Source organism: Gadus chalcogrammus, chromosome 16 (assembly GCF_026213295.1).
Source record: "Gadus chalcogrammus isolate NIFS_2021 chromosome 16, NIFS_Gcha_1.0, whole genome shotgun sequence".
Classification (NCBI taxonomy): domain Eukaryota; kingdom Metazoa; phylum Chordata; class Actinopteri; order Gadiformes; family Gadidae; genus Gadus; species Gadus chalcogrammus.
Genome location: NC_079427.1, coordinates 25788764 through 25813071, shown reverse-complemented (window position 1 = coordinate 25813071; position 24308 = coordinate 25788764). Strand labels below are relative to the sequence as shown.

General features: G+C 45.8%; 2 protein-coding genes across 5 annotated transcripts; one reads left to right on the top strand and one right to left on the bottom strand.

Moving 5' to 3' along the window:
- The first annotated feature begins 1365 nt into the window (after positions 1-1365).
- On the top strand, positions 1366-16822 carry pcsk7 (proprotein convertase subtilisin/kexin type 7). Of its 4 annotated transcripts, none has more exons than XM_056611605.1 (17): positions 1366-1437; positions 2679-2950; positions 3492-3731; positions 4114-4248; positions 5693-5858; positions 6456-6546; positions 6962-7016; positions 7869-8007; positions 8192-8292; positions 9998-10165; positions 10803-10907; positions 11194-11296; positions 13070-13226; positions 13436-13530; positions 14657-14762; positions 15014-15131; positions 15534-16822. In XM_056611605.1, exons 2-17 carry the CDS (start codon positions 2702-2704, stop codon positions 15834-15836), a joined length of 2331 nt encoding a protein of 776 aa, XP_056467580.1. In that variant the 5' UTR covers positions 1366-1437; positions 2679-2701; the 3' UTR covers positions 15837-16822. The 4 variants fall into 4 exon arrangements, with proteins under 4 accessions (XP_056467580.1, XP_056467581.1, XP_056467579.1 ...); XM_056611606.1 differs by lacking the exon at positions 1366-1437 and adding an exon at positions 1985-2076; XM_056611604.1 differs by lacking the exon at positions 1366-1437 and adding an exon at positions 2014-2103.
- On the bottom strand, positions 16786-22522 carry tagln (transgelin). Its single transcript, XM_056611631.1, has 6 exons — positions 22389-22522; positions 19396-19440; positions 18360-18548; positions 18021-18192; positions 17764-17866; positions 16786-17642 (listed from the first exon to the last, which is right to left on the bottom strand). The coding sequence occupies exons 2-6, from the start codon at positions 19405-19407 to the stop codon at positions 17504-17506; spliced, it is 615 nt and encodes a 204-aa protein (XP_056467606.1). The 5' UTR covers positions 19408-19440; positions 22389-22522; the 3' UTR covers positions 16786-17503.
- Positions 22523-24308: the final 1786 nt, after the last annotated feature.

The window sequence follows — 24308 nt, the reverse complement described above, 5'->3', positions numbered from 1 at the left end:
TATCCCGCATCGGGCTCCACGTCATGAGACGCTCATAATCCTTAAAGGGACAGCGATCCCTGAACCACCAAGACAGTAAACGACATGCCTAACACGGTGTAAAGAACAACACAAAACAAAATACTGTAGTTGAATTATGTTACACTCACTACAACCCATAATTTTTCTCCCCACTGCTCAACTGAATAATAGAGTCATTCATTCATTAAAAGAAAATCAATATCTAAAAATGATTGGTTTGAGAGAGGCATTATGTTTGCAACTGATTTATTGGATTGTAATGGTAACATTCTGGATTATCATACTTTTATACTTAAATATAACTTCCCTTGTTGTCAGCAAGAATACAAAAAGGTTTTGTAAAGCAATTCCATTACCTTTGATTATTATTCTGAAAATATCTTATTGTAGGCTACTCAAATGTTAAGGCGGTATTACGAAGTTTAGTTATCCGAAAATTAAATTTGTCTGATAGGAATTTTAACAACAAGTTAATTGGCATTGTTTTAAAATCTAGGATATATCATGACTATCACAGAGAGGCACTCATCAAGGTCCCACTTTCAGCAGTCTTATCTATTACACATAAAGCATTTTACAAATGTATTAAATGGCCCATCTCTCCTAAAGTTAAAGAAACTCATTTTAAGATTATTAATAATGTTTATCCAACAGCCACATTTCTCCATAAAAGGTTTAGTTTTGAACTTGACCCATGTCATTTTTGTGGTGAACGTGAAGAAACTTTAGAACGAATGTTTTTTTTATGCCCCTTGTCCCAAGCTTTTTGGTCTGACATAATGAATTGGCTATTACTAAAAGTACATGACATTCCAACCTTTGATATCTCTCACGTTTTATTTTTTATGGATAATTTGAATGTATCTGTGTCTGATTAATATTATTTTACCTTTGGGTAAATATCATCTTCATTGCTGCAAGTGGAGAAATAGTAAACCCTCCTTTAACAGTTTTTTTAAATGATTTTAGGCGTTTTTTCTTGTCCTTAACACTCTAGCAGGATTGCAAAGAAGATAAATGTATGTATACATCTTTCTAACTTTTTGTTATTTTGAAGATTAGACATTTTGGGACCTTGACATCCCTGCTCCATATGTTAAAACTTGGTTGTCTTGTAATTTTTGTTGATTTATGAGATTATTTATTTGAAAATGCCTTCATAATTGTGTTTTGGTTTTGTATTTGTATATGTATCGGATTGTTGGTCCCCTACGAGAAGTTGTATTAGATAATTATTGTTTTGTCTTTAAATGTTAAATAATCCAAAATAAAAAAACATCAAGGAGAGATTTGCTTCCGCATCTCGGGTGCCTAGCCACGCCCTAGTGCATGACGTGCCGGATGCAGAAATATTCTCATTAATGCAGCGAGAGGTCTGAGCGAGCACATTGCGCATTGTTTACCGACCGTGGAAGTGTATTTTAACCCCCCCCCCCCCCCCCCCCCCGATGATTCTGTACATGTGATCTTTAAATTACAGTGCTCCTGCCATCCGGACAACAATTATTTAACAATTATTATGCCGGGCCAAAACAAGATTTGTCTCACTACGGCTCCTTTCAGCTGCCTACCCCTCCTTCTCCTGCAATAAATAAATACAATGGCTAATAAAACGCTTGAGGTAGTGTTTTGAAAAGAGAATACTTGCATTTTTATTAGTACATGGTATGTATGAGCCTTTGATTGATATCCAGACATTTTTTGCGGAGACACATTCCTGTTCCCCACTTGTATTGGAGTGAACGGAGATATCTACTTCTGGGCCCCTTGAATCGAAGGACCCGTCCACAGCCCGCTTAAACAGCTGCCAGGCTTATTTTATTTTATGAATATGCCGGTCCTTTGAACAAAAAAGGCAATGGGAACCATAATGTTTTGAACTATAATGCTGCCCTCTGGTGTTTCGGATGGAGTACAGCAGTCAACGTGAAACTATTTACTACGTCGTACGTCCCTCGACAACGTCACGCGTAACAAAATTGTGTTATGCGGAAATGAGATGACAAGCTTGTTCTTTGACACTTAGACACAAGAGGGGAAGTTTTCAGATCAAAGGTAAACGACGTTAACGTATAGAGTACGGTGAGCAACTAAACTTGTCAATGAAAAACGTAGTAACAGTCGTTGAATCGTGTTGTTTGTGAGGTTGTAGATCTGCTTTAACAGTAGTCTTGGAAACTCATGATCATGAACCCATCCGAGTTGGCCTTGGTCCACACGTCCACCTTTGTCTCAAACCACGTTCCCACCTTTATTGTATCGCAGGATTGTCTCATATCGAGTGAATGGGTGTTATTTGTTCCGGGTATTTCTCCCAATTTCAACACACAGAGTGGTATATATTCTGTAACTCACGTCCACTCAGAGGTGGACTATCTGGGCCACTGGGAGCTGTCCTACCCTGCTGCCTAGCCAGAGCAGGACCAGGACTCATACTCCTTCTTTTAATGGCATTATGCATAGCTTTTAGATGTCATACACTGTTCACGACTTACCAGTGTCGTCTGTGTGTGCGGTCGTGGTGAGTGTCAGTCCGGAGTGATGTTGTGGATGTTCAGCAATGGATTGGTCCACTTTCTGATATGATGATGGTCATGTTGGTTCTCGTATTGTTGTCTTCTCATTGCTCTTTTGTGTTTTGTCTCCCGCTGTTCCAGGTTGCTGTTCAGATGACGTGGGGATGCTAATACGACCCTCCGCTTGTCTCTCTGTTGCCATGACAACGCCCTATCTCTCCCTGTTCCTCCTGCTGGTGTTTCTGTCCTCGTCCTGCCTGCTGTATCTCAACCTCCAATCGGAATCCTTCTCTTCGTCCGTTCCCCTGCCGCCCCCGTCCTGTGGTCTGGGCCAGTCCTGGGCCGTGCGGCTGAGCTTCAGCTCTTCCCAGGAGGACGGACTTCTCGTGGATCTCGATGTGGTTGCAGACAAGGTAAGGAACCACAAGGATCACGTGATCCCGTGTAAAACACATTAAGGTTGAAGCTCAAGCCCGGTGATGTCTACATGCATGTACAGTAGATGAAGCAGTGAGGTGCAAAGGACCAGACTTTGACTTGGTCTCGGAGATGGTGGAAGCAAAATAATGAAAAACCAAAATTCTGTCAACACCCCCCCCCTCGTATCTTTGCATTCTGTGCCTAAAACAACAACTCGCCCTCCTGATCAAATATGCACGCGTTGTGTACTGAGCTGCTTCCACGTCATGCATTGTTTTGGAGAAGGACGCAATTCCTTGTTGCGTTTCATTTCCTGTTTGAATTTTGCTTCAAATGCACATCATGATTGAATATGTCATCATGACCACCAGTAATAAACAAGGCTCTCGCAAACTGAGGCCTTCAATGGGTCGCCTGTTTGTGGAAGCTTTCTAATGCGCTTCTCGGCTGTGGCTGGGTTAATGACTGGTTAATGTTATTGCACAACAGGCCGACCAAACCATCCTGTCCTGACGATACTCTCTCATCCCTCAGGTGGCAGAACAGGTCGGACTGGAGAACCGGGGTCAGATCGGACAGCTGGAAGGCCACTACCTCCTGTGTGCCTCAAAGCCCAGGCTGGGGGCTACCGCTTGGGCAGACAAGTGGGCCCACTCCGGAGACCTGCTGGCAGCCCACCCGCATGTGCTGTGGCACTCCAAGGACATTGTCCTCAGCAGATCCAAGAGGGCAATGACCTTCAATGACCCCCGCTACCCGAACCAGTGGCACTTGGTGAGGGCCTGGATTTTAGATCAGTGTGTCTGCTCTGGTAGAAAGACAATAGAATAATCGGGGAACATTTTGTCTTCATTTATATATGCCTCTAGTTAAGGATGAACTAATCATTAACAAATATCTATCAATCCTACATCTGGATGGACATGTATAATAATGATAAGTTCATCAGTTACTAAAGAATAATAAACTTTTTAGACTTTTGACTGAGCATTATTATTATTATTATTATTATTATTATTATTATTATTATTATTATTATTATTATTATTATTATTATCATTATCATCATCATATAAGTGCTACCATCATTCCTTTTAGTTTTTTATGGTTTTCTGTCGTGTGACCTCCTCTCTGTATGCCCTGGTCCGCGTTGCAGCACAACAAACAGAGAAAGGGCATGGACATCAACGTGACGGGCCTGTGGGAGCGCAACATCACTGGGACAGGGGTCACGGTGGTGGTGGTGGATGACGGAGTGGAGCACACGCTGCAGGACATCCAGCCCAACTATGTAAGGCAAACGTTACTTTTGGACATTTTACTTTTTTTTATCACTGCACCATTGATTGGTTTGGGCCATGACTGGCATGCGGGCGACTTTGGGGGGAAAGGTGGGGGTCCAAAAGTCTGAGTGCACTACTGAGAACTGTTTGTTTTCATCATTAATCACTAACTACCTTTTAAGTCACTGAAACATGTTATTTGAGATTTGGGTGCAATATTCCGAATAGCTAAGAAAATTGTAACTGATATGAAGTGTTAAGAAATGCTTTTATAAAATGTAATATTTTCATATTACTTAACTAGAGCTGCTGTATCGTTTTGTAATAATGAAGACTCAAATTCTACAAACACTAAGTATTATGACTTTTATGAAGTAGTGCCTTGGTTGCATTCAAAGGCTGTTTTGTAATCGGTCTCTGTACCCTACTGTGAGGACCGATTACGAAACAGCCTATGAATGCAACCTGTGAGTACTTCATAAACGGCCGAATAATTTGAGTCTTCAAAAGGAGGTTGTGATTAGGTCCACGAATTATCAAGAGACGAGTTCTTCCAAATAAACAAAAAGATTGATAAATATCAAAAACAAATTGACAAATGGACTTTCTCCAGTACAAAAGACAAGAACTAACTAAAAATCACCATTTAAGTTATTAGTACTAGTCCTTCTTCGACTACAATTCTGCTTTTCAGTTTCATTGTCTCTTTTCCTTTTGTGTCTGGGATCGGTTTAGCTCAGGACGTATAGCGGGTTGCCTTTTAAATGGATAGGTATGTACTCAGCTCCGCCTAGCTGAGTGTCGAGGTGTCCATAGGCAAGACACACGACCCTGACTGCTTCTGACGAGCTGGCTGTCTCCCTGCATGTTTGACTCCGCCATCGGTGTCTGAGTGTGTAGGAACTGTTGCATTGGATAAAAGCGTCTGCTAAATGCCCTAAATGCTGTTTGTCTGTATTTCCAGCAGCCGTTTAGATTAATCTTAAATAGTTTCCCTGGCCCATATCCCAATTTAATGCAGGTTCTCTTATTCGCTGGAAACCAGTTTCACCTGGAAGGTTTGTGAAGGATGACATCATAACCAACTGTTAAGTACTTATATACACAGTACATACAAGTGCAGGCATTGCATGAAGCAAAAAAAATCATAATAATAAAGACACATGCACAACTCTGTCTAAACACATTACTGCTTTAGCACACCTAGCATATTTTTCTACATGGTAAAACATTTCGCTTTACTTGTTTTTGTTCATCTTGAAGAGATAATCGTACCAGCCTTGCTTGGCATTCTCTTGGCAGTTAAATTATTCAATGACATGGGTTTAGATTCCAAAATGACTTTGTGTGTTACAACGCCATTGCATGTTTGTTCATTCTCTGGGCTGTCAAATCATCAGAGTGAAAACTCAGAACTCAAACTGAGTCACCCGCCTCTCTCCTCTGCCCCAGAGTCCAGAGGGCAGCTATGACCTGAACTCCAACGACCCTGACCCCATGCCCCATCCAGATGCCCACAGCGACAACCACCACGGCACGCGCTGTGCTGGGGAGATCGCCGCCGTGCCCAACAACAGCTTCTGTGCCGTGGGCGTGGCCTACGGGAGCAAGGTGGCAGGTATGCTTGGCTGAGGTGTTTGATTGGTTTGTGACCATATGCACCAGTACTTTGTGCAACATAGCAGCCCGACTTTAACTCTCACTTGTTTCTGTTTGCATTCCCAAGATGAACCTAGAATTATATTCAATATTCTTTTGCATGGAATTAATGATACATTTTCTGATTTACATCCTGGGATTTCCAATGCGTCCTCCTTTCGATAATAATATACATTACTGTTCAAAAGTGTGGGGTCACTTGAAATGTCCTTATTTATTAAAGAAAAGCACTGATTTTTGAACTGAACAAATCAGAGATACAGTTCAGTGGAAAAAGCGGCAGATTTTTAATGGAATATTTACATAGGTGTACAGAGGCCCATTTCCAGCAACCATAACTCCTGTGTTCTAATGGTACATTGTTTAGATAATCGTGTTAAAAGGCTAATTGATGATTAGAAAACCCTTGTAGACACTTTTTTTGTAATTGTTCAACAGTTTTCCTGTTGCAGAACACACTACTGAATATCTGAAGGGTCTATGGAATGGGTCCGCATGAAGGTTTTTTTCTTATTTACAGTTTACTGTGTGTTTTACATTGTGTTTGCGTGTGCAGGTATCAGAGTGCTGGACGGACCACTGACGGACAGCATGGAGGCTGTGGCGTTCAACAAACACTACCAGGTCAACGACGTCTACAGCTGCAGGTGTCAAAGCCCCTGTCCTAGTCCTAATTGCTCAAAAACTCAATTTCTAGAACTCGGTTCTGCCAGCGATCGGGCAAAAACATTTAAAACAATACCGCAGATGAGATGCGTTGCAGTTTGCATTTTAAATGTCTCAAATCTTTTATAAATATGCTTTTTGTATATTTAAGTTATTACAAGATGCAACACAATTATCCGGAATTAAATTTGGCTTACCTTAAACCACTTTACAAATCGACTATTTAACTAATTAAACATCATAACTGCAACTATGCGTTTGAAAAGAATGCGGAATTGTAATTCGTGATCACAATAATAAAACAGACCTCCCTCGACATCAACGAACATAGCAGAGATTGAGGGAGGATGTTGTTCTGGAGACTGCCGGTTTGATGAACTGTGCTGTGGTCCGTAGCTGGGGTCCAGACGACGATGGACACACTGTGGACGGACCCCACCCGCTGGGGAAGGTGAGGGGGGATCTCGCACACTACCCTCTTTGTCCAACAGAGGACAGCACAGATGCAAAATGTTTTTATTGAGTCTAAAAACCTATGAGCCCTGTGTTTTTGACCATATTCATCTATACTGTAAGTGTTGATCTACTATTATAATGGTAATGTTTGTAAGATTCCTCTAGGTTAGAGCACCACTATATGGTATTGTCTCTTACTCTTCACTTTGTATTTCACAACCCTTGAATCAGGACATATACACTCCTTTCATGTACTCATTAGTTCTGTTAGTTCATTCATCGTTTTTTATTTTTGTATATGGTTTGAAACAATCAAACCCTTTGTTTTCCTTTGTGTACTGTGAACTCTCCAGCAGTGTGCCGTGTTTAAAGTCAGTTCCAGTGTTTCCCACAGAAATTTTGGAGACTATGGGGGGGGGGGGGGGGAAGGGGGCTGGTATGGGGCGATTGTTGATTGTTGACGGGGTACGGGGGGTAGGGGGGGGTATGGAGCGATTGTTGACGGGGGGGGGGGGGGGGGGGGGGGGGGGGGTGTGTATGTCTTCAAACTTCGCCTGAGCAAAAAAAAAAAAAAAAAAAAAATTATTATTTTTTTTTTTAATAATAATAATAATTCATGTGCACGCAGAGACTATGGCGGCCGAAATTAGACTATGGCGGGCCGCCATAGTCTCGTCAATGTGTGGGAAACACTGAGTTCTGACGTGATCTAGAAAGGGTATTATATTATTATGATGTATCCTAATCAGGGTTATCATTTCCCCTGGTTCTATGCCATGCATTTTTACAGAGGTCTTAATAAAATGAATTGATGCAGCATCAAGTATTGATCTGTCCCTCCCTTCAGGCGGCGCTGCAGCATGGAGTGATCGCTGGCCGAAGAGGGTTCGGCAGCATCTTCGTTGTTGCCAGTGGTAACGGCGGGCAGTATAACGACAATTGCAACTACGACGGCTATGCCAACTCCATCTACACCATCACCATTGGTAAGAGTCTTTTTGTATTTTTTCTTCCATTGGGGAACGTGTTTGAGGCCCAGATGAACGGCGTTTAACTCGCTGTGTTTGAGGCCCAGATTAACGGCGTTTAACTCGCTGTGTTTGAGGCCCAGATGAACCGTGTTTAATTCACTGTGTTTAATCCCCTGTGTTTAATCCCCTGTGTGTTCAGGGGCGGTGGACGAGGAGGGACAGATGCCCTTCTATGCAGAGGAGTGTGCGTCCATGTTGGCGGTCACGTTCAGCAGTGGAAGGAAAGAACTGAGGAGCATCGTGAGTTTCCAGATACAGTCCTGATGCATGCTAACGTGCACTAGGGCTGTTCGATGTGACAGGGGCCAGTCTATGTGGCGACGCAGGGCTCCGTTTTGCTGGACTATTCACATTTTATCATGGAAAAACCTGCATGGATGAAAATAATGTTGAAGAGTTTGATTGATTACTAATTTAAAATAATTGTGAAGCATGCGTTTCAGTGTACTATAGAAAAATCTGGTACCATTTCATTGAACAGCGAAAATGCACTCCCGAATACCGACGGACAGATATAAACATGGAAAAATAATCCTGATAAGGCTGTGTATTGTGATCATGCCTGAATTTCATTTATTTTTAATATTTTTGCCATATCGCCCACCTCTTACGTGTTCACACAGCGAGTCCCATGCATGCATGCTAGGGGTGGGAATCACAGGGTACCTCATGATACCCCATACGGATAATAGCGCAATATAGCGATTCTGCAATCATCAATATATCGTTAGACAAACCTCCAATGATGTATCACGATACTGTATACGTCTGACAATGAATACTAAATTACTAAAACGGTAATGTGATGGATTTCGGTCTTTATTCACGGTCAACGGTTTTCAGTTGCTGGACTTTTGTAAGATAACTTCAGTTCGAGTTTCCTTTTTATTCATTAAAATATTCATAATTGGGGCGATTTTTCCTGTCTAACTAATAAAGAATAAAAATAAAAAAGAAATTCTCAAAAAGTATTATATTATATGATATTAAGGACCAGTGTATCGATTCTCGAATCACACGAGGAAGGGCGACCATCTATCTTCGTATCGATATTTTGTCCCACCCCCGCTGAGCAAGAAGATAAGGCAGGAAGATGAGCTTTTGAGATGGTCCCGTTTTGGGAATGCATCGGTAATTTAAAGGTGCAGTGTGTAGGATTAAGTGTAATCTAGTGCAACCCGGCGGCCCACGTGGAAGAGGACCCGCCCCCTATGTAGAAACAAGGGGCTCAATCTAAGGGAACAAAAACACAACCATTCTTATTTTCATGGGATTAATCACTAATTCAAACAGATTTATTAATATTATTCCATCGTGCCCTGTCCGTTCTGGTAGCTGCCACTCAATTCCTCATACTACACCTTTTAAATTGGAGAGCATCAATCCAGGGTAGTTCTAGGTAGTAGTTCCAGTAGGTCATTCTCCTGTGGTTGATTTGGTTTTACAGTGGCTGTTAATTGTAACAACCCCCTGTCTGTTCTTTGCACCGCCCCCCACCCTCTCCTCACAGTGCTATTAGGCTTTATGGCCTCTATTAACTGTACCCAAACAATGTGAAGCCTGGAGTGGGGCGCCCAGTCTCAGAGACTAGGCACCCTAGTCTCAGAGCCAGAAGGACTAGTATCAGACGTGTACATTTTGAATGCACACCTGGGGTATTTGAGCGAGCGTGTTAATGCACAAGCCCTTTCCACTAACAGTTTGGGTTGGGCTCTCTGCCAATGGGCTGGGACCACCTAGGCACTGTTTGTCTGTGGCCCTCCTAATTGGGCTTTTCTCATAACGCGGGCAGCTGCACCACATCTTGAGCAGTCCCCTTCAGACTCTCCCTCTTTTGGTTTTGTGCTATACGTCCTCTGTTGGTCCGTCTCCGTTCCATCCAGATCCTGTAATGTCTTCTCCCCTCCCCTCTCCTTCCGTCTTAATCAATGCGCTCTCCACACAGGTGACGTCCGATTGGTCGATGCAGCAGGGGACGGGCTGCACGGACGGGCACACGGGCACGTCGGCTGCGGCCCCCCTGGCGGCGGGCATGGTGGCCCTCATGCTGCAGGTGCGGCCCTGCCTGACCTGGCGGGACGTCCAGCACATCATCATCTTCACAGCAACCAAGGTCGGTCCCTACTTAGCCTACTCTGCTAAATATATATACGCCTATAATATTTCTGTTCATGGCATAGATTTCTCCTCAGGTTAGGCCAATAAAGAGAAATTAAAAAGAGAAATAAAATAATACAAACGCTCGATCAAATGCCCGGCCCGCCCCGGCCCGAGGATAGTGGTGGGAAATATCGGCCCGGTCGGCTCAGGCTCGGGCAGAGAATCTAAACTCTAGTCTTAGCTAGGGACCTCTGCACCCGTTGAAAATTAATCCAATGCAGAAGCCAGTAGTCCCGTGCGTAGCTGTGAGGTACGAACCAGTACTGGCTTGTGTAACAAAATACGTAGCATCAACTCTAGAATCCGTAAGCCAGATGTGCGAGGAGTGAGAGCCAAAAGACCTGTGGCTTTCACTTGGCCGCGGATACGCCCCCCGCTCCCGAGTTCCCCTCTGCTACTGCTCCTAGACCCTTCGGAAACGTCCCCTAACCCTCACCGTAACTCCGACGATATCCCAGTCGAACTGAAAGCCGTCTACCGCACACTGTGCCCAGGCCAGGCTGCTATCCAGGTGTTGGCTGCCAGTACAGTAGAGGTCTGGGCAGCAGGCGGGCTCTGAACCGGGGGGGTTGGGCTGTGTGTTTTCACAGTACGATAACAGCACTGACTGGAGGGCTAACGGGGCCGGCTTCCACCATAGCCACAAGCACGGCTTCGGCCTGCTCAATGCCTGGAGGATGGTCAACGCTGCCAAGGTACCGGCCATCATCATGTACTATACTATCATATGGCCATATAGTGTACATCATGTACTATACTATCATATGGCCATATAGTGTACATCATGTACTATGCTATCATATGGCCATATAATGTACTATACTTTCATATGTCCATATAATGTTCTGTACTTTCATATGTCCATATAATTTACTGTACTATCATATATTTAGATCTCTCTCTCCCTCTCCCTCTCCCTCTCCCTCTCCCTCTCCCTCTCCCTCTCCCTCTCCCTCTCCCTCTCCGTGGTGTGTGTGCCAGGTGTGGGATTCGGTGCCATTCCTATTGTCTTATCAGAGCCCGGTACTGAAGGGGGATGTGACTATCCTGACCTATCCAGACATTCTGACCCGCACCTGGAATGGTAATTTGGTTTGTCTCTGTCTCTCGGACTGTCTGTCTGGCTGTCTTCATTTCCCTCCTTCTTTCTTTATTTTACACATGGTGTTACATTGGCAGGACTCTCCTCCACTGAACAGGCTGTATGCAGCCTGCCCGTATAAGGGCACGTTCTCCAGTTGACTGTGTCCTTGTGCACACTCTTCTGTACACTCTTCTGACAGATCTAGTGGCTGGGATGTCAGACTCTCCCCGGTAGGCTGTGCTTATTTTCTGTTTACCTCTGTACCCTGTACCAAACCAAAGTATTTTTCTGTTTCAAAGATATTAATATAACCTAATATGATCTTCCACATGGTAATCTATGCCGTTTTATCACTGTTACTGAAAAAGGACTGTCATCGAGAGAGAACGGGAGTAAACATGTGCAGTGTTTATATGGGCGTCCCAAGAGATGGTTTTGCTCTTGAAACACTTTTACGATGTCCTCACTATGTGTGTGTGGACGTGCGAGCTCCGTCCGAATAAAACTTTTTTGATATTCGTGTCCGATAGAGGATTATGCTTTATATATTAACACTTATAACACGCAAGGGAAATAGGCAACAGCATCTTTTTTTTTCTTCCCCTCCGGCTTGACTGTCCCCTGTACATCCTCCCTTTTTTGGTGTGTGTGTGTGTGTGTGTGTGTGTGTGTGTGTGTGTGTGTGTGTGTGTGTGTGTGTGTGTGTGTGTGTGTGTGTGTGTGTGTGTGTGTGTGTGTGTGTGTGTGTGTGTGTGTGTGTGGAGGCTCCCACAGCTGAAGTTCATCAGGGATGAGACCCAGAACATTCTGTGTAACGCACCATTACCTCCGGTAGAACTGAGCCCACTCTCAACCGAGCAGCCATACTTAAAATCTCACGCAACATGTTGTTCCCATTCAGCGGGAAAGGGGGGATATAGATGCCGATGCTATGTGTGTGGTTGGTCCCCTGATGCCCACATTTCTGCTTGGACAATTCCAGTGACAAAGTTACGGTGGGGCTGGCTGAAGTGTGTTGTGTTTGCTCTGGTTGCTATGTGTTCTAGGCTGGCAGCATTTTACCTCATGCCCTTCCCTCATTCCAGGGCAAGGCAGCTTTTCATATGTGATTGCGTGTGCATATGCGTACAACATATTTTAACCACCACACTTTATTATATATGAACCATGACACTTGGAGGAAACCCTTTCAAGAGGGAAGTTGATGGTTTGGCCCATTTTTAAATATGAAACAGCTGGGAATATCATTTTGTGGGTGACACAGTTGCATTGAATTTATCCTATAAGTGTAAGCAACACAGCAAATACAAAACTGCTTTTTTAAAGATTTGTTTTAAGTCCCCAGTGTTTCTCTCCTCTACCTCCTGGTTGCCTTCCGAAGGAGCTATGTTTTAGCAAATACTGTTTTTTGTTATTATACACAGAGAGAAGTATGTGTCAGTGACACACACACAGTTCCCACTGTCACCAGCTCCTTTGCCCCGATCATCTCAGACTGACCATGTGTTGTATGCTAGCCCTACATGGTCAGGCAGCGCCAGGCCTCACTAGGCGAAGGCAGAGCCCAGGAATTACCAAGGGGTTGCTTCTCCAACTGGGAACCAGGCCAGATAGATGAGGATGATGATGATGGTGATGGTAATGATGATGATGATGATGGAGAAGCGTACTGATGGATGACGCCTCGAGGGACAGAGAAACGTGTTTTGTCTGAGGTGCTGAGATGTGACAAGCTAGCTGGCATTGACTCTTTATTTCCCTCGTCGCCTCCAGTCACCACCCAGGACCTGAGCCAGTCCGGCATGCAGACTCTGGAGCACGTGTCCGTTACCATGACGATCATCCATCCGTGCCGCGGCAACGTGGAGATCACACTGGTGTGCCCCAGCAGCATGACGTCACTTATCGGGGCTCGTCGTGCCGTCGACCGGTAACGCACGCACGCACACACGCATTTAAAAAAAGAATGATGTGTGCTTGATGTCCACTTTTCATGTGTTTATAAAGCTTATATCCTAGCTGTGTGTGTGTGTGTGTGTGTGTGTGTGTGTGTGTGTGTGTGTGTGTGTGTGTGTGTGTGTGTGTGTGTGTGTGTGTGTGTGTGTGTGTGTGTGTGTGTGTGTGTGTGTGTGTGTACAGGGACCCCTCAGGCTACCAGGAATGGACCTTTTCAACGGTGCGCTGCTGGGGAGAGAAAGCCCTGGGCGAATACAAACTCCTCATAGTGGACCACAGTAAGACACACACCTCGCGCACACACACACACAAACACAGACAGACACAGACACACACACACACACACTATGGGCCACAGTGGGACCTAGAGCCGTGGTGCTGTCCTCTGGGGGTTCTGTGGGCCGTGGTGGGACCTAGAGCCGTGGTGCTGTCCTCTGGGGGTTCTCTGGGCCGCGGTGGGACCTAGAGCCGTGGTGCTGTCCTCTGGGGGTTCTCTGGGCCGCGGTGAGCGTCAAAGGGTAGTTTGTCGAGGGTCTTAGGAATGGCACAAAAAGGCAGCAGTCAGGCAAAAATTACGTTGATTGGATTTATTCTTCTTCCAACCCGAGTAATTAGGCATCCATGGTACAAAAATTGATGAAAAATGGCGAAAAGAAAAAGGAAAATAATAGAAAAACTAACAATTAGTCTAGACTAAGGCTATATTCAGCCAACCCAAAGCACTTGTTCCCTCAAAGCTTTAGCAATTAGGGTTTGTCCCATACCTCACACAACTGAGGGTATAAGACGACACAGTTAAGCTTCTGTCTCCCTAGCGTCTCCCGTTGCAACTAACACACATCCCTTATATCTGCTAGACAGACCACCCGAAATTGGTACATACCAATACATGAAGCACAGACGGGGGATTTTACCTATCATCCAACAAATATGATCAAACAGAGTTAAAAGGTACCTATAATAAATTCACTTCATCAGGCCTTACAGTTATCATTCATGCATGGACACATGCCACTAACTACAAAGAACATGTGACGAGAAAGATAATTGATTTAGCGAAGACGCAACTGCGTCATTCGCACACGCCCCCGCCCCATATAGCTGTCCCCGGACGGGAACAGCTATATGGGGGTAGAAGCAGCATGGAAAGAGCAGCTGACACGGCGGTGAGAAGTTGTATTTTTAAGACTGGATAAGCAAACACGCTACACAATCACATATTTCTTAAATCAAGAAATTATGCAGAAACCTGATTCATATTTTACCTCCACAAAAACAGAGTTTTACCTCAACTGATTAATTGACGGCATGTGAGAGAAATGTTTGGTGCGGGCCCAATAAGGACGCGTGAGGACGCGCCAATAGCCGTGGCATCACTGAGACTGACCCCCCTACGCTCCACAGAGACGCCGACCCCCAAGATGTGTGCTGCCACGGGGACGCTCACCCAGTGGAAGCTGACCCTGTATGGGTCCTCGCTCACCTACCGACAGGTCAAGGAGAGACAGAGGTCAGGGCACACACACACACACACACACACACACACACACACACACACACACACACACACACACACACACACACACACACACACACACACAGACACAGACACAGACACAGACAGACACACACACCACACTCTCTTTTGCACATGCATACAAAGACATACCATACAGACCATACACATACACGCAATCCCAATGTAAAAAGGTATCCCTGAGTGGTGGTTTGAACTCTGAATGGCTGGGGGGCTTCTGACAGGCTGGTGGAAGAGGCCATGAGCGGCCGTTACCTAGACAGCAACTTCTCTCTGCCCTGCCCACCCGGCCTGGACGTCCCCCCAGAGACACTCACCCCCTTCTCCTCCAACAACCTCAAGGTAACACACACACAAACTCGCACTCCTTTGCACGCACCCACGTAAACACAGACACACACTCAGACTTCATCTCCGTTTTCTCTGGCTCTGTCTGGTTCTGTCTAACTCATTGAAGGCGTTTGCAACCAGGGTAAGCCAATCAAAACAGTGAAAACCTGATACGTGGCTGATCCATGCCAGCAAGTCGTTTTCGTTCATGGATCATTCAGTGTAACCGCCAGCGGTAACGGCCGTATTATTTACTGCTCAGTGTTGCTCACAGAATGCAAATACGTTTCTGGATTCCCCATCTTACTTTTGTATTCTTTCTCCCCCACCCCACCATTCTTTCCTATCGCGTGAACATGCATGCACACACACACGCACACGCACACGCACACACACTCACACGCACTCACACAGTTCCTGCTGCTGCTGGGCTGTTTCGCCTTCTTCTGGTCGCTGTACTACACGCTGGAGGTGGGGCTGGCCCACTTGGACCTCCAGGAGTTGCTGTGCTGGCGGAGGGGCCGCGGCAGCGGGGCCCGCCCCCGGACCCACAGGCTCCGCCGGCGGGAACGGGACAGGGGGCCGGACTGGGTGTCGGTGGAGGACGGGGACGAGGAGGGGGAGGAGGAGCAGCAGCAGGAGGACCGGGACTCGGGCATCGTGCTGGACTTTGAGGCCAAGGCGCCAGCCGCCACCGCCGAGAGAGCGGCCACGTAGCGCCAGACGCTGGCCGCTGACTATTTGGGTCTTCTTTTTTAACCTGCTGTACACGCCTCGCGGCACCTTCTCAGGGTCTGAACCCCCCCCCACTCCCTATTCACCCCTGCTGCCCTCTGCAAGCTGTTGCTCGGTCACTCTCCCCGCTCAGTGGGCTGAGACGGAGAGCGACCGTCAGGGTGGACCTGGACTCACCTGCCTCGCATTCCTTCACGATGTGGCCTTCTGGATCAAATGACTGAGTATGGTTGGAGGGGCATGATGTGTGTGTGTGAGTGTGTATGGGTTTATAATGTGGAAGGGAAGGTATGTGTGTGTGTGGTGAATCTGGCTGAGAATTGGGACAGGGGGTGTAGGGGTGTTGAATGTACGATGCGAATTGGTATTATCACAACAGTCACCTTGGACTTTATTTGACGTGCACTACTGTACCCTTATTTATATAAAGATGTTTTAATTGTGTGTGTGTGTGTTCGGCACGCGCCTGATTTTGACTTTCACTCATGAGTTCATTCTTTGACGTCTGAAGTTTTAGAGACCTTGAAGTTTAATGTGCAGAATTTTAATACTGTATGTATTTTTATGTTTATATATATATCACTCACTCACATACATACACACACATACACACACACACACACACACACACACACACACACACACACACACACACACACACACACACACACACACACACACACACACACACACACACCTTGTGCCTGGGTCATCAACTTATATCAAACTGAGTTAAATGTTTTCTATGCAAAGGAGTTTCTGGATTAAAGGTGATGGCTGATGGAAATCCCAGGTGAGCTGTATGTAAATAAAGCCTTGATAAGAAGTTGTCTCCATCCATGTCAGCAGTAGCTTAAACACTGGTCACACCCTACTGTAGCATACAACCAAGTGTATTGTGGCCCAACTCCCATTTAGTATAAAAAAAACAACAGTTCAACAGTTAGTACGTGATGTATTTCAAAGTCATTCTTTTAATTAGACAATGTACAAAATATTGTTGCCGATACAGCATGTAAAGCCATCTCAAAGAAATATTTGATCTTACTGAGAATTGTATCAGCGAGAGGAACACATTTTGTACATCACCCACGACCTCTGTCCTCTCATTCCGCATTGAACTATGTTCAATACGGATATTATAATCATTATTTGCGGGGCTGGATTTAAAGACGCCTTGACCTCTGTCAATGCTGAGTTCAGTCAATGAATGATGTGGTAGGAGTACTCTGTGTGTCCTGCTCATCGTCCTCATGGTGCATGAGAAGGAAGTTATTGAGCTTAGTGTCAAAGTAACCTGTGATGGCCGTGGCGCGCTGCTTCTGTTAACCGCAAACCACTGAAGATGTTAAGATGTTAGGATTGGTTAAGAGGTTTTGAGTGGGCGGGATCGAGACCACTGAAGATGTTAAGATGTTAGGATTGGTTAAGACGTTTTGAGTGGACGGAACCTATAATGAGATCTGTAGGGGAGAAAATGCTGGGGGGAAGCTGAGGGGGGGGGGGGGGGGTTAATGTGGTGTTGCTCATCTATGTGGGGCTGTTGCTAGGGACAGTGGGTGGGGGGTTACTAGGAGGGTTTTACGGACTACTAAGCCAGCTATCTCGAGAGGAAGGGTTTCTTGGGGCCGTCTGTGGGGTCAGGGGCTTCAGAGGATCTGTCGAGAGCTCCCGTAGCTCATGCCCTGCTGAGAGGCCCCCTTGTTGGATCCCATCTGCAGGCCGATCACGTTCTTGCCCGCTTTCATCTGGTCGTCGCTGAAGTCCCTCCTGTTTTCTTGGGCTTTCCTGCAAAGGGGCATTGGAAATGTAGTCAACGTACAAATGGACTTAAAAATTAAAAATAGAATCCAGCATCATATGTTAAAATCAACATCTCCTCTCTGAGGTCATTTTTTAGGGCACCCACTTGAAGAACCAGCTGGCGTCTCCCCTGTAGGTCCCCTCGTCTTTAGTGACGGCCAAGCTGCCCAGAGCGGAGAGGGTTCTCTGCACGGCAGCCAGGTCCTTACCTGTCGACGCAGCAAAACAAAACAGCCAAGCAGCAGCAGTTAGCCCTATCTCCAGCCATTGCGACGTCTCAGGTACTGGACGCTCTACTGCTGAGTATATGATGGACAAGCAGGGAAGGCCCTGAGCTTGGAGGGTCAGGAGGAAGAACCGTACCTTCCCAGAGGTCCACCGTCTGGAACATGTCCGTCTTGATGACGCCGTACTTCTCGGCGGCGGTGAGGAACTGGGAGATCTGCTCCATCTGTTTGAAGGCCATGGGGGAACTCCCGATCTTCTTGATGGGCTTGTCCCCGGTGACCAAGCTGTTGATCAGCTCACTCAGCACCTGAAGGGAGGGGTGTGTCCAGGTGGGGGTAGGAGTGGCAATGAGGGCACGGTGCAACCGAAAACAACATTTGAATATTGTCTCACTGTGCGGTACATAGTAGAAATGAGCATAGCTATTGGAGTCAAACATGGCCTATGGAGGCCTATGGAGGCCTTGAAACTCACACATCCATCCTTCAGCCAGGCCTGGAAGCCGATTTTCCCCGCCTCGGGCTTGCCCACGCCAGAGCCACACTGCCGGCTGAGCCACTCCACCAGGATCTGCTCCAGCTCGGGGTCATACTTACTGGCGATCTTATCCTGGACCTGCCGGCTCATGCCGTAGGAGGGACCCTTGTTGGCCATTCCAGCTCCCTGGTGAGGGTGAGGGGGTGAGGGGGATGGAGGTGGAGGAGGAAAGAGGAGAGAAGGAGGGCGGTGTGGAGGGAAGGGGAGGGACGGTCCATTGGTATGGTGATAGTGGGTGTTGTGGGTGAGGGTAAAGCAAGAGAGACGCGAGGGAAAGAGAGGTAGAGAGGGAGTGAAGGACAAGGTGTAAACAGAAGAAAGAGAATCATCCACATTAATATTTTGTATTATTGATTGAATTGGGTTATTGATTATTCAAGGTCTATGCATACTGTTTTAATCAAGTGATGTGTGTGCACACTTTGCAAGTACTAGGGTGTTTAATTAACCTAGGGTGTTTAATTATTCAATTGTTTTCATTTATTTTCACGACATCCATCTCCTACACCCAATATTTCTTGAGGGTAGAAACAGCTGGAACATTAATATGAGGCATGCAAATTTTAAACCAATAAAACACATGTGCACCCTGAAGAATGCACATACAACATAACGGATGAGCTTCGTAAGCTACATGGGCGTGTATTCAAAGCACAGAGATTTATAAAGGCGTGTACGTTAAGCAAGGCCTTAACTTGGCCAATGCAGAAACAAAATGCACAAAGTAGCCGAATCGTCTCCGAATGCACACCAATTGAACTGACAAAGGCCTCCGCCCGAGCCAAAGTGGTGTACAATGGGAGCTCTGTGACATGCAGCCAATCTCCACATACTTTCTCTCTCTCCCCCCCACACACACACACACACATACACTCATACACCAAAATCTCTGCTAGCATTTTTCCACACTGCTTCGCCTTTGGGGCAACAGCCAAGTGCAAAGCCTGTATCAATGTGCTGTCTGCACCATCACCTGTGCTGCCATCTTGATGTCAGGTCACTTCAACTTTATGCTATCCTGAAGGAAGTGGGGAAGGGGAGGGGGGGTTAAAGTTGAAGGGTGGATACCTTGATTCTTAAGATGATGAATATCACCACTGGTCTCACCAGTTTCTACACCAGATTAATGAGTTATTTTAAACTAAAGACGAAATGTTTGTAGGTGTTTTTCTATCCTTCAAAATGTTATTTTCCAGCCGTCATTCCTGAATCATGATTACTGCTATGATCTTTTGCAAATTTGGGCCACAGCGGCCACAAGTTTCAAGGCTGTTTTCATCTTTCAAATATAAAACACCTCAGCACATGGTAGTAATCTCCAGGCATTTAAACCAAATCACAGATCCACACACTTAAATCTGTCAAACGGCTGTTGCTCAGACTCTGTCTTGGCCAACTGCTACTTTTCTGAATTTATTTTCTTTTTCTTTTAGTTTTTCTTTTTTTACTACATTGTCATTTGAGTCTGGCAGTGGATTCAGATGGAGGTTATTAAAGGGCAGGTTTACGAATGTCTTCCTTAACCTGGAAACCTACAGGTAGGTTTTGGACAAAAAATAAAAAATTGTGGAATACAGGTACAGTTACTTTTCAATGGGAGCAGTTGTTCAAAATTGTGATATTCAAATGTTGAGGTAATCTTTTAAATCATCAATGGTTTCTCATTATCTCTGCCTATTTGTCTCTAACCTTCTCCATCTCCCCCCGTTCAGAAGAATGAAAGCTTCTGATGTTGCGCTCTATCTTCATAAAGAATTAAGTTAACAACCATTACAAATCCTAACACTGCCCTTTGTAGAGCAAACAATAGTTTGCACTGAAACCAATGTAGTTTACCCAAAGAGGAGTGGGGGGGGAGGAGTTGAGTGGAGAGGGGAAGAGAGGAGAGGAAGGGGAGAGGAGAGGAAGGGGAGAGGAGAGGAGAGGAGAGGAGAGGAGAGGAGAAGAGAGGAGAGGAGAGGAGAGGAGAAGAGAGAACGGTAGAGGAGAGAGGAGAGGAGAGGCAGATAAGAGAGTAAAGGACAGGAGGAGAAAGAGTAAAGGAGAGAAGAGGGGAAGAGAGGAGAGGGGAGGAGAGGGGGAGGAGAGGAGGGAGGAGGAGAGGGGAGGAGAAGAGAGGAAAGGAGAGAAGAGGTGAAGAGAGGAGAGGAGAGGAGAGGAGAGGGGAGGGGAGGAGGGGAGGGGAGGGGAGGGGAGGAGAGGAGGGGAGGAGAGTCTGAGAATCTGATCGTTTCAGAGTTTGAGAGTCAGTTCTAGCTCCTGCTCTTTGTCTCCAAATCGTTCTTTTTTATCCATAATTCCTGACTCCATTCCAACCAATAATGATAGCAGAGAGCTCTTGTGAGGACAAGTCAGTCGGGGCATAGTTTCCATCCTCCTCCCTGTGTGCCCTGGGAGCAATTTATAGGTTTGGACCCCAGCCTACTCCTAATAATTCATGAACAGTTGTTCAACAGGCTGCTGTGCCGGGGTCTTGGTCCGGTGTCTCCCAGGTTGTATCCAACACAGTCATCACACATACTTATGGTAACCAGCATTGCCCGCTCACTAATGAGGAAGCCACGATTACAGTACTCACCCCTCTTTAACTTAACTCGGTTAGCACAGAACTGGCTGTCCAAACATGACCTTATCCATCCCTGCTTTGATTGTGTCTGCTGCGTTTGTTTCCTGGTTGGTATGGTAACGCTTGGTCTGTTAGCCAGCACAGGAAAAGCCACTGCAGAGCCACAGACCCACAGGCCACAGACCACAGGCCACAGGCCGAGGGCTGTGGCCACACAGTTGCCGGCCTGATGGCAGATGAGGTAATGTGGCCCGTAGATGATCCTCTACAGGGGCTAGGCTACGGGCTAACCGCTAGCTACATAATCAGTTATAGTAGATAACCAGTGAACTCTGATGCTCTGCGAGCACGCTGAAAACACTCATGCAACTCATCCATTCATTTATAAAAACCAAACAAAAATCCACCTCCAGCAACGCAATAAAACGCAACATCGAAACATAACAACGGTCCTTATAATTGTACACATAGGCCCTATGCATGGATGGTTCTCATTTCTTGGATTTCTTGATGTCTTCTGGGCAGCCTGCTCTGCCACTGTGCTGGCAGAGCAGAGAGCAGAGAGCAGATCCGTGTCATTGAGCCAGATCTCTGCTGGGACGAGTACTTATCTCTGCTGAACCCTGATAAAATTAAACTTCTGTTGGCCCCGGTCTTTCACTCTCATGGTCGGTCTTGTACCCCAAACACAGTCCTTCTCCCTGGTGGATCAGCTACTGACACCAATGTGCCTGTATGTGCATTTATAGTCATAAAATAATCGTGTCCCATGCAATTCAGCTCACCTCATTATGTGTATTTGCGTACTTGCGATCAGAAATGCTGATTAAATATAATAAACGGATCCTTTGTTCCACGGTAGGTGACTTTTACAGTTCCAGGGTTGACAAAAATGGAGTGTCTGACCTTTCTCTCCCATCCTCTCGGGAACAACCCAAGTACTGTTTCTGAAATGCATGATGATAACTTGTCTGTGTGACAAACTGTAGTCGTATTATTATTGAATGACCTCTTATTATTGAATAATATAAAAAAAGACAGATTGTACCATCATTGACTGATGTCAATGCCCAAATAGAAGTGCGTAGAAAAAGTTTTAGTCTGACAAAAATTACTTTGCAACTCAGTCAGTCGGTCCCTTCACCAATTGCACATGTTACATGATCGATGGACATTATGCAGATCATGTGCTAAAGTATACTATACTTCTGAGTAGCTAACATACATATTAACTATCTCAGTATCTTTCTGACTAACTGACTGACTGACTGACTGGCTGGTCAGGAGACCGGCTGATACAACTTGTACACAATCCATCATAAAGTATCCTACCTACAGCCGGAGGAGTGTTCGTAAGGGATTAAAAGAAACAGTCAAAGTAGTAGGAAGAGCATACTTACTGTGTGAAGGAATAGCAGTAGAGTCTGCGGGCTGTAGCTGTGTGTTGGGCTGAGTGAGGACTAGGTGACTAGGTGAGGGTTTGTTTGTATATCAACCCAGGATCCTCCCTCTGCAAAGTGCCGGCTTAAAGGTCCAGTCAGAGCAAAATGACTTCATTGCCCTATGAAAAAGAGAGAGAGGGATGGAGAGAGAGAGAGAGAGAGAGAGAGAGCCGAGAGAGAGAGCCGAGAGAGAGAGAGAGAGAGAGAGAGAGAGAGAGAGAGGAGAGAGAGAGAGAGAGAGAGAGGGAGAGAGGGAGACAGGGAGTGAATAAGAGAGAGAGAGAAAGGAGGAGGAAAAGGAAACCACATCCTTAATAGGGCATGGCCTTGCTGTCTCTCTATGCCCCCTCTCTCTCCTCCTCTGGGGTCTGGTGAGAGCCCAGCCTTATTTGGGTCGATCAGCTCCATGCGGAGTGCGGGACCAGGCAGCCAGACGGGGTTTGCTCAGAGTAAATTCCCCAACTACCTTCACCACAGCCCTACTCCTACACGGCCGCAGCGCCACTTCCACGGGTAGAGAAGGGGAAGTTCTGTTGTAAACGGCCCCGCGGAGAGGGAAGGGAAAGACTGGGAGGCCGACTGAACATACGTGAGGAACGAGGGAGGGAGGAAGGGAGGGAATGAGGAGAATGAGGTTGGAGACGGCTTTGATCGTGTGTGGACTGATGGTCATGGTGGGAGTAGAACATTGTTAGTACAGGCTAGAATAACAACAACACCAGGGTGGGATTCAGCTCGTCAAGTGTCATGTGTTGTGGTCGGTTCATCGGGAACCCAGTGGTTAGTTGGTTGGCTTTGTTGTTGGCAGGTTAGATGGTTGGTTGAGTGGTTGAATGGTTAGTTGAGTGGTTGAGTGGTTGATTGGTTGGTTGAGTTGTTGATGTGGTTGGTTGAGTGGTTTTAGGTGGATTGCATGAATATAGAATGAAGAGGAGAGGAAGTTTTGGAGACTTCATCTCAGGGATCACCTTTTAAGTCCTGGCTATGTGTGTGTGTGTGTGTGTGTGTGTGTGTGTGTGTGTGTGTGTGTGTGGTGTGTGTGTGTGTGTGTGTGTGTGTGTGTGTGTGTGTGTGTGTGGTGTGTGTGTGTTTGTGGATGGAAATGACACACACACACACAAACACACACACCACACACACACACACACACACACACACACACACACCACACACACACACACACACACACACACACCACACACACACACACCACACACACACACACACACACACACACGCCTCCAGGCCTCTGCTGTCATTGGAATGCTTTTGGTATATGTCATCGTTGAAGTCCATTTAACAATTTCACAAGAAGGTCACATTATGATGTTTATGTAGAAGGCATGCCGTGCATGACAAGGCAACTACAAGTGTGTGTGTCTGTGTGTGTGTGTGTGTGTGTGTGTGTGTGTATGTGTGTGTGTGTGTGTGTGTGTGTGTGTGTGTGTGTGTGTGTGTGTGTGTGTGTGTGTGTGTGTGTGTGTGTGTGTGTGTGTGTCCTTCTCTTCATCACGGGGCCATTGTTTACACCACTAAAGGTATTTACACACTCCAAGTCCCGCTGTTGTTTATAATCAATTATGGAGCTCTGCCTTTGAACACACTTGTTTATAATCCTACTGTATACGGTCATGGGCCAAATAAAGCAGCAATAGGGCACATGCTACTGTATGTACCTAGGTTTGTGTGTGTGTGGTGTGTGTGTGTGTGTGTGTGTGTGTGTGTGTGTGTGTGTGTGTGTGTGTGTGTATGTGTGTATGCACCTATGTCCGTTTTAAGTTTTAATAACCACCATTTGTTAAAAACAAGATAAATTTCAACCATTATCATGAATCACATTTAGTTTTATTAATGTTTATTATTGTTGTTTTTCCAAAA

What these genes read in the sequence shown, in the direction of transcription:
- pcsk7 (XM_056611605.1), top strand. Translation starts at nt 2,702, where the DNA reads ATGCTAATACGACCCTCCGCTTGTCTCTCTGTTGCCATGACAACGCCC. An exon ending in TCGATGTGGTTGCAGACAAG is followed by an intron (nt 2,951 to 3,491) that starts GTAAGGAACCAC and finishes CTCATCCCTCAG; the next exon opens with GTGGCAGAACAGGTCGGACT. An exon ending in TCTGACCCGCACCTGGAATG is followed by an intron (nt 11,297 to 13,069) that starts GTAATTTGGTTT and finishes CGTCGCCTCCAG; the next exon opens with TCACCACCCAGGACCTGAGC.
- tagln (XM_056611631.1), bottom strand. An exon ending in GACGGTGGACCTCTGGGAAG is followed by an intron (nt 17,867 to 18,020) that starts GTACGGTTCTTC and finishes CTGCGTCGACAG; the next exon opens with GTAAGGACCTGGCTGCCGTG. An exon ending in GACGCCAGCTGGTTCTTCAA is followed by an intron (nt 17,643 to 17,763) that starts GTGGGTGCCCTA and finishes GCCCCTTTGCAG; the next exon opens with GAAAGCCCAAGAAAACAGGA.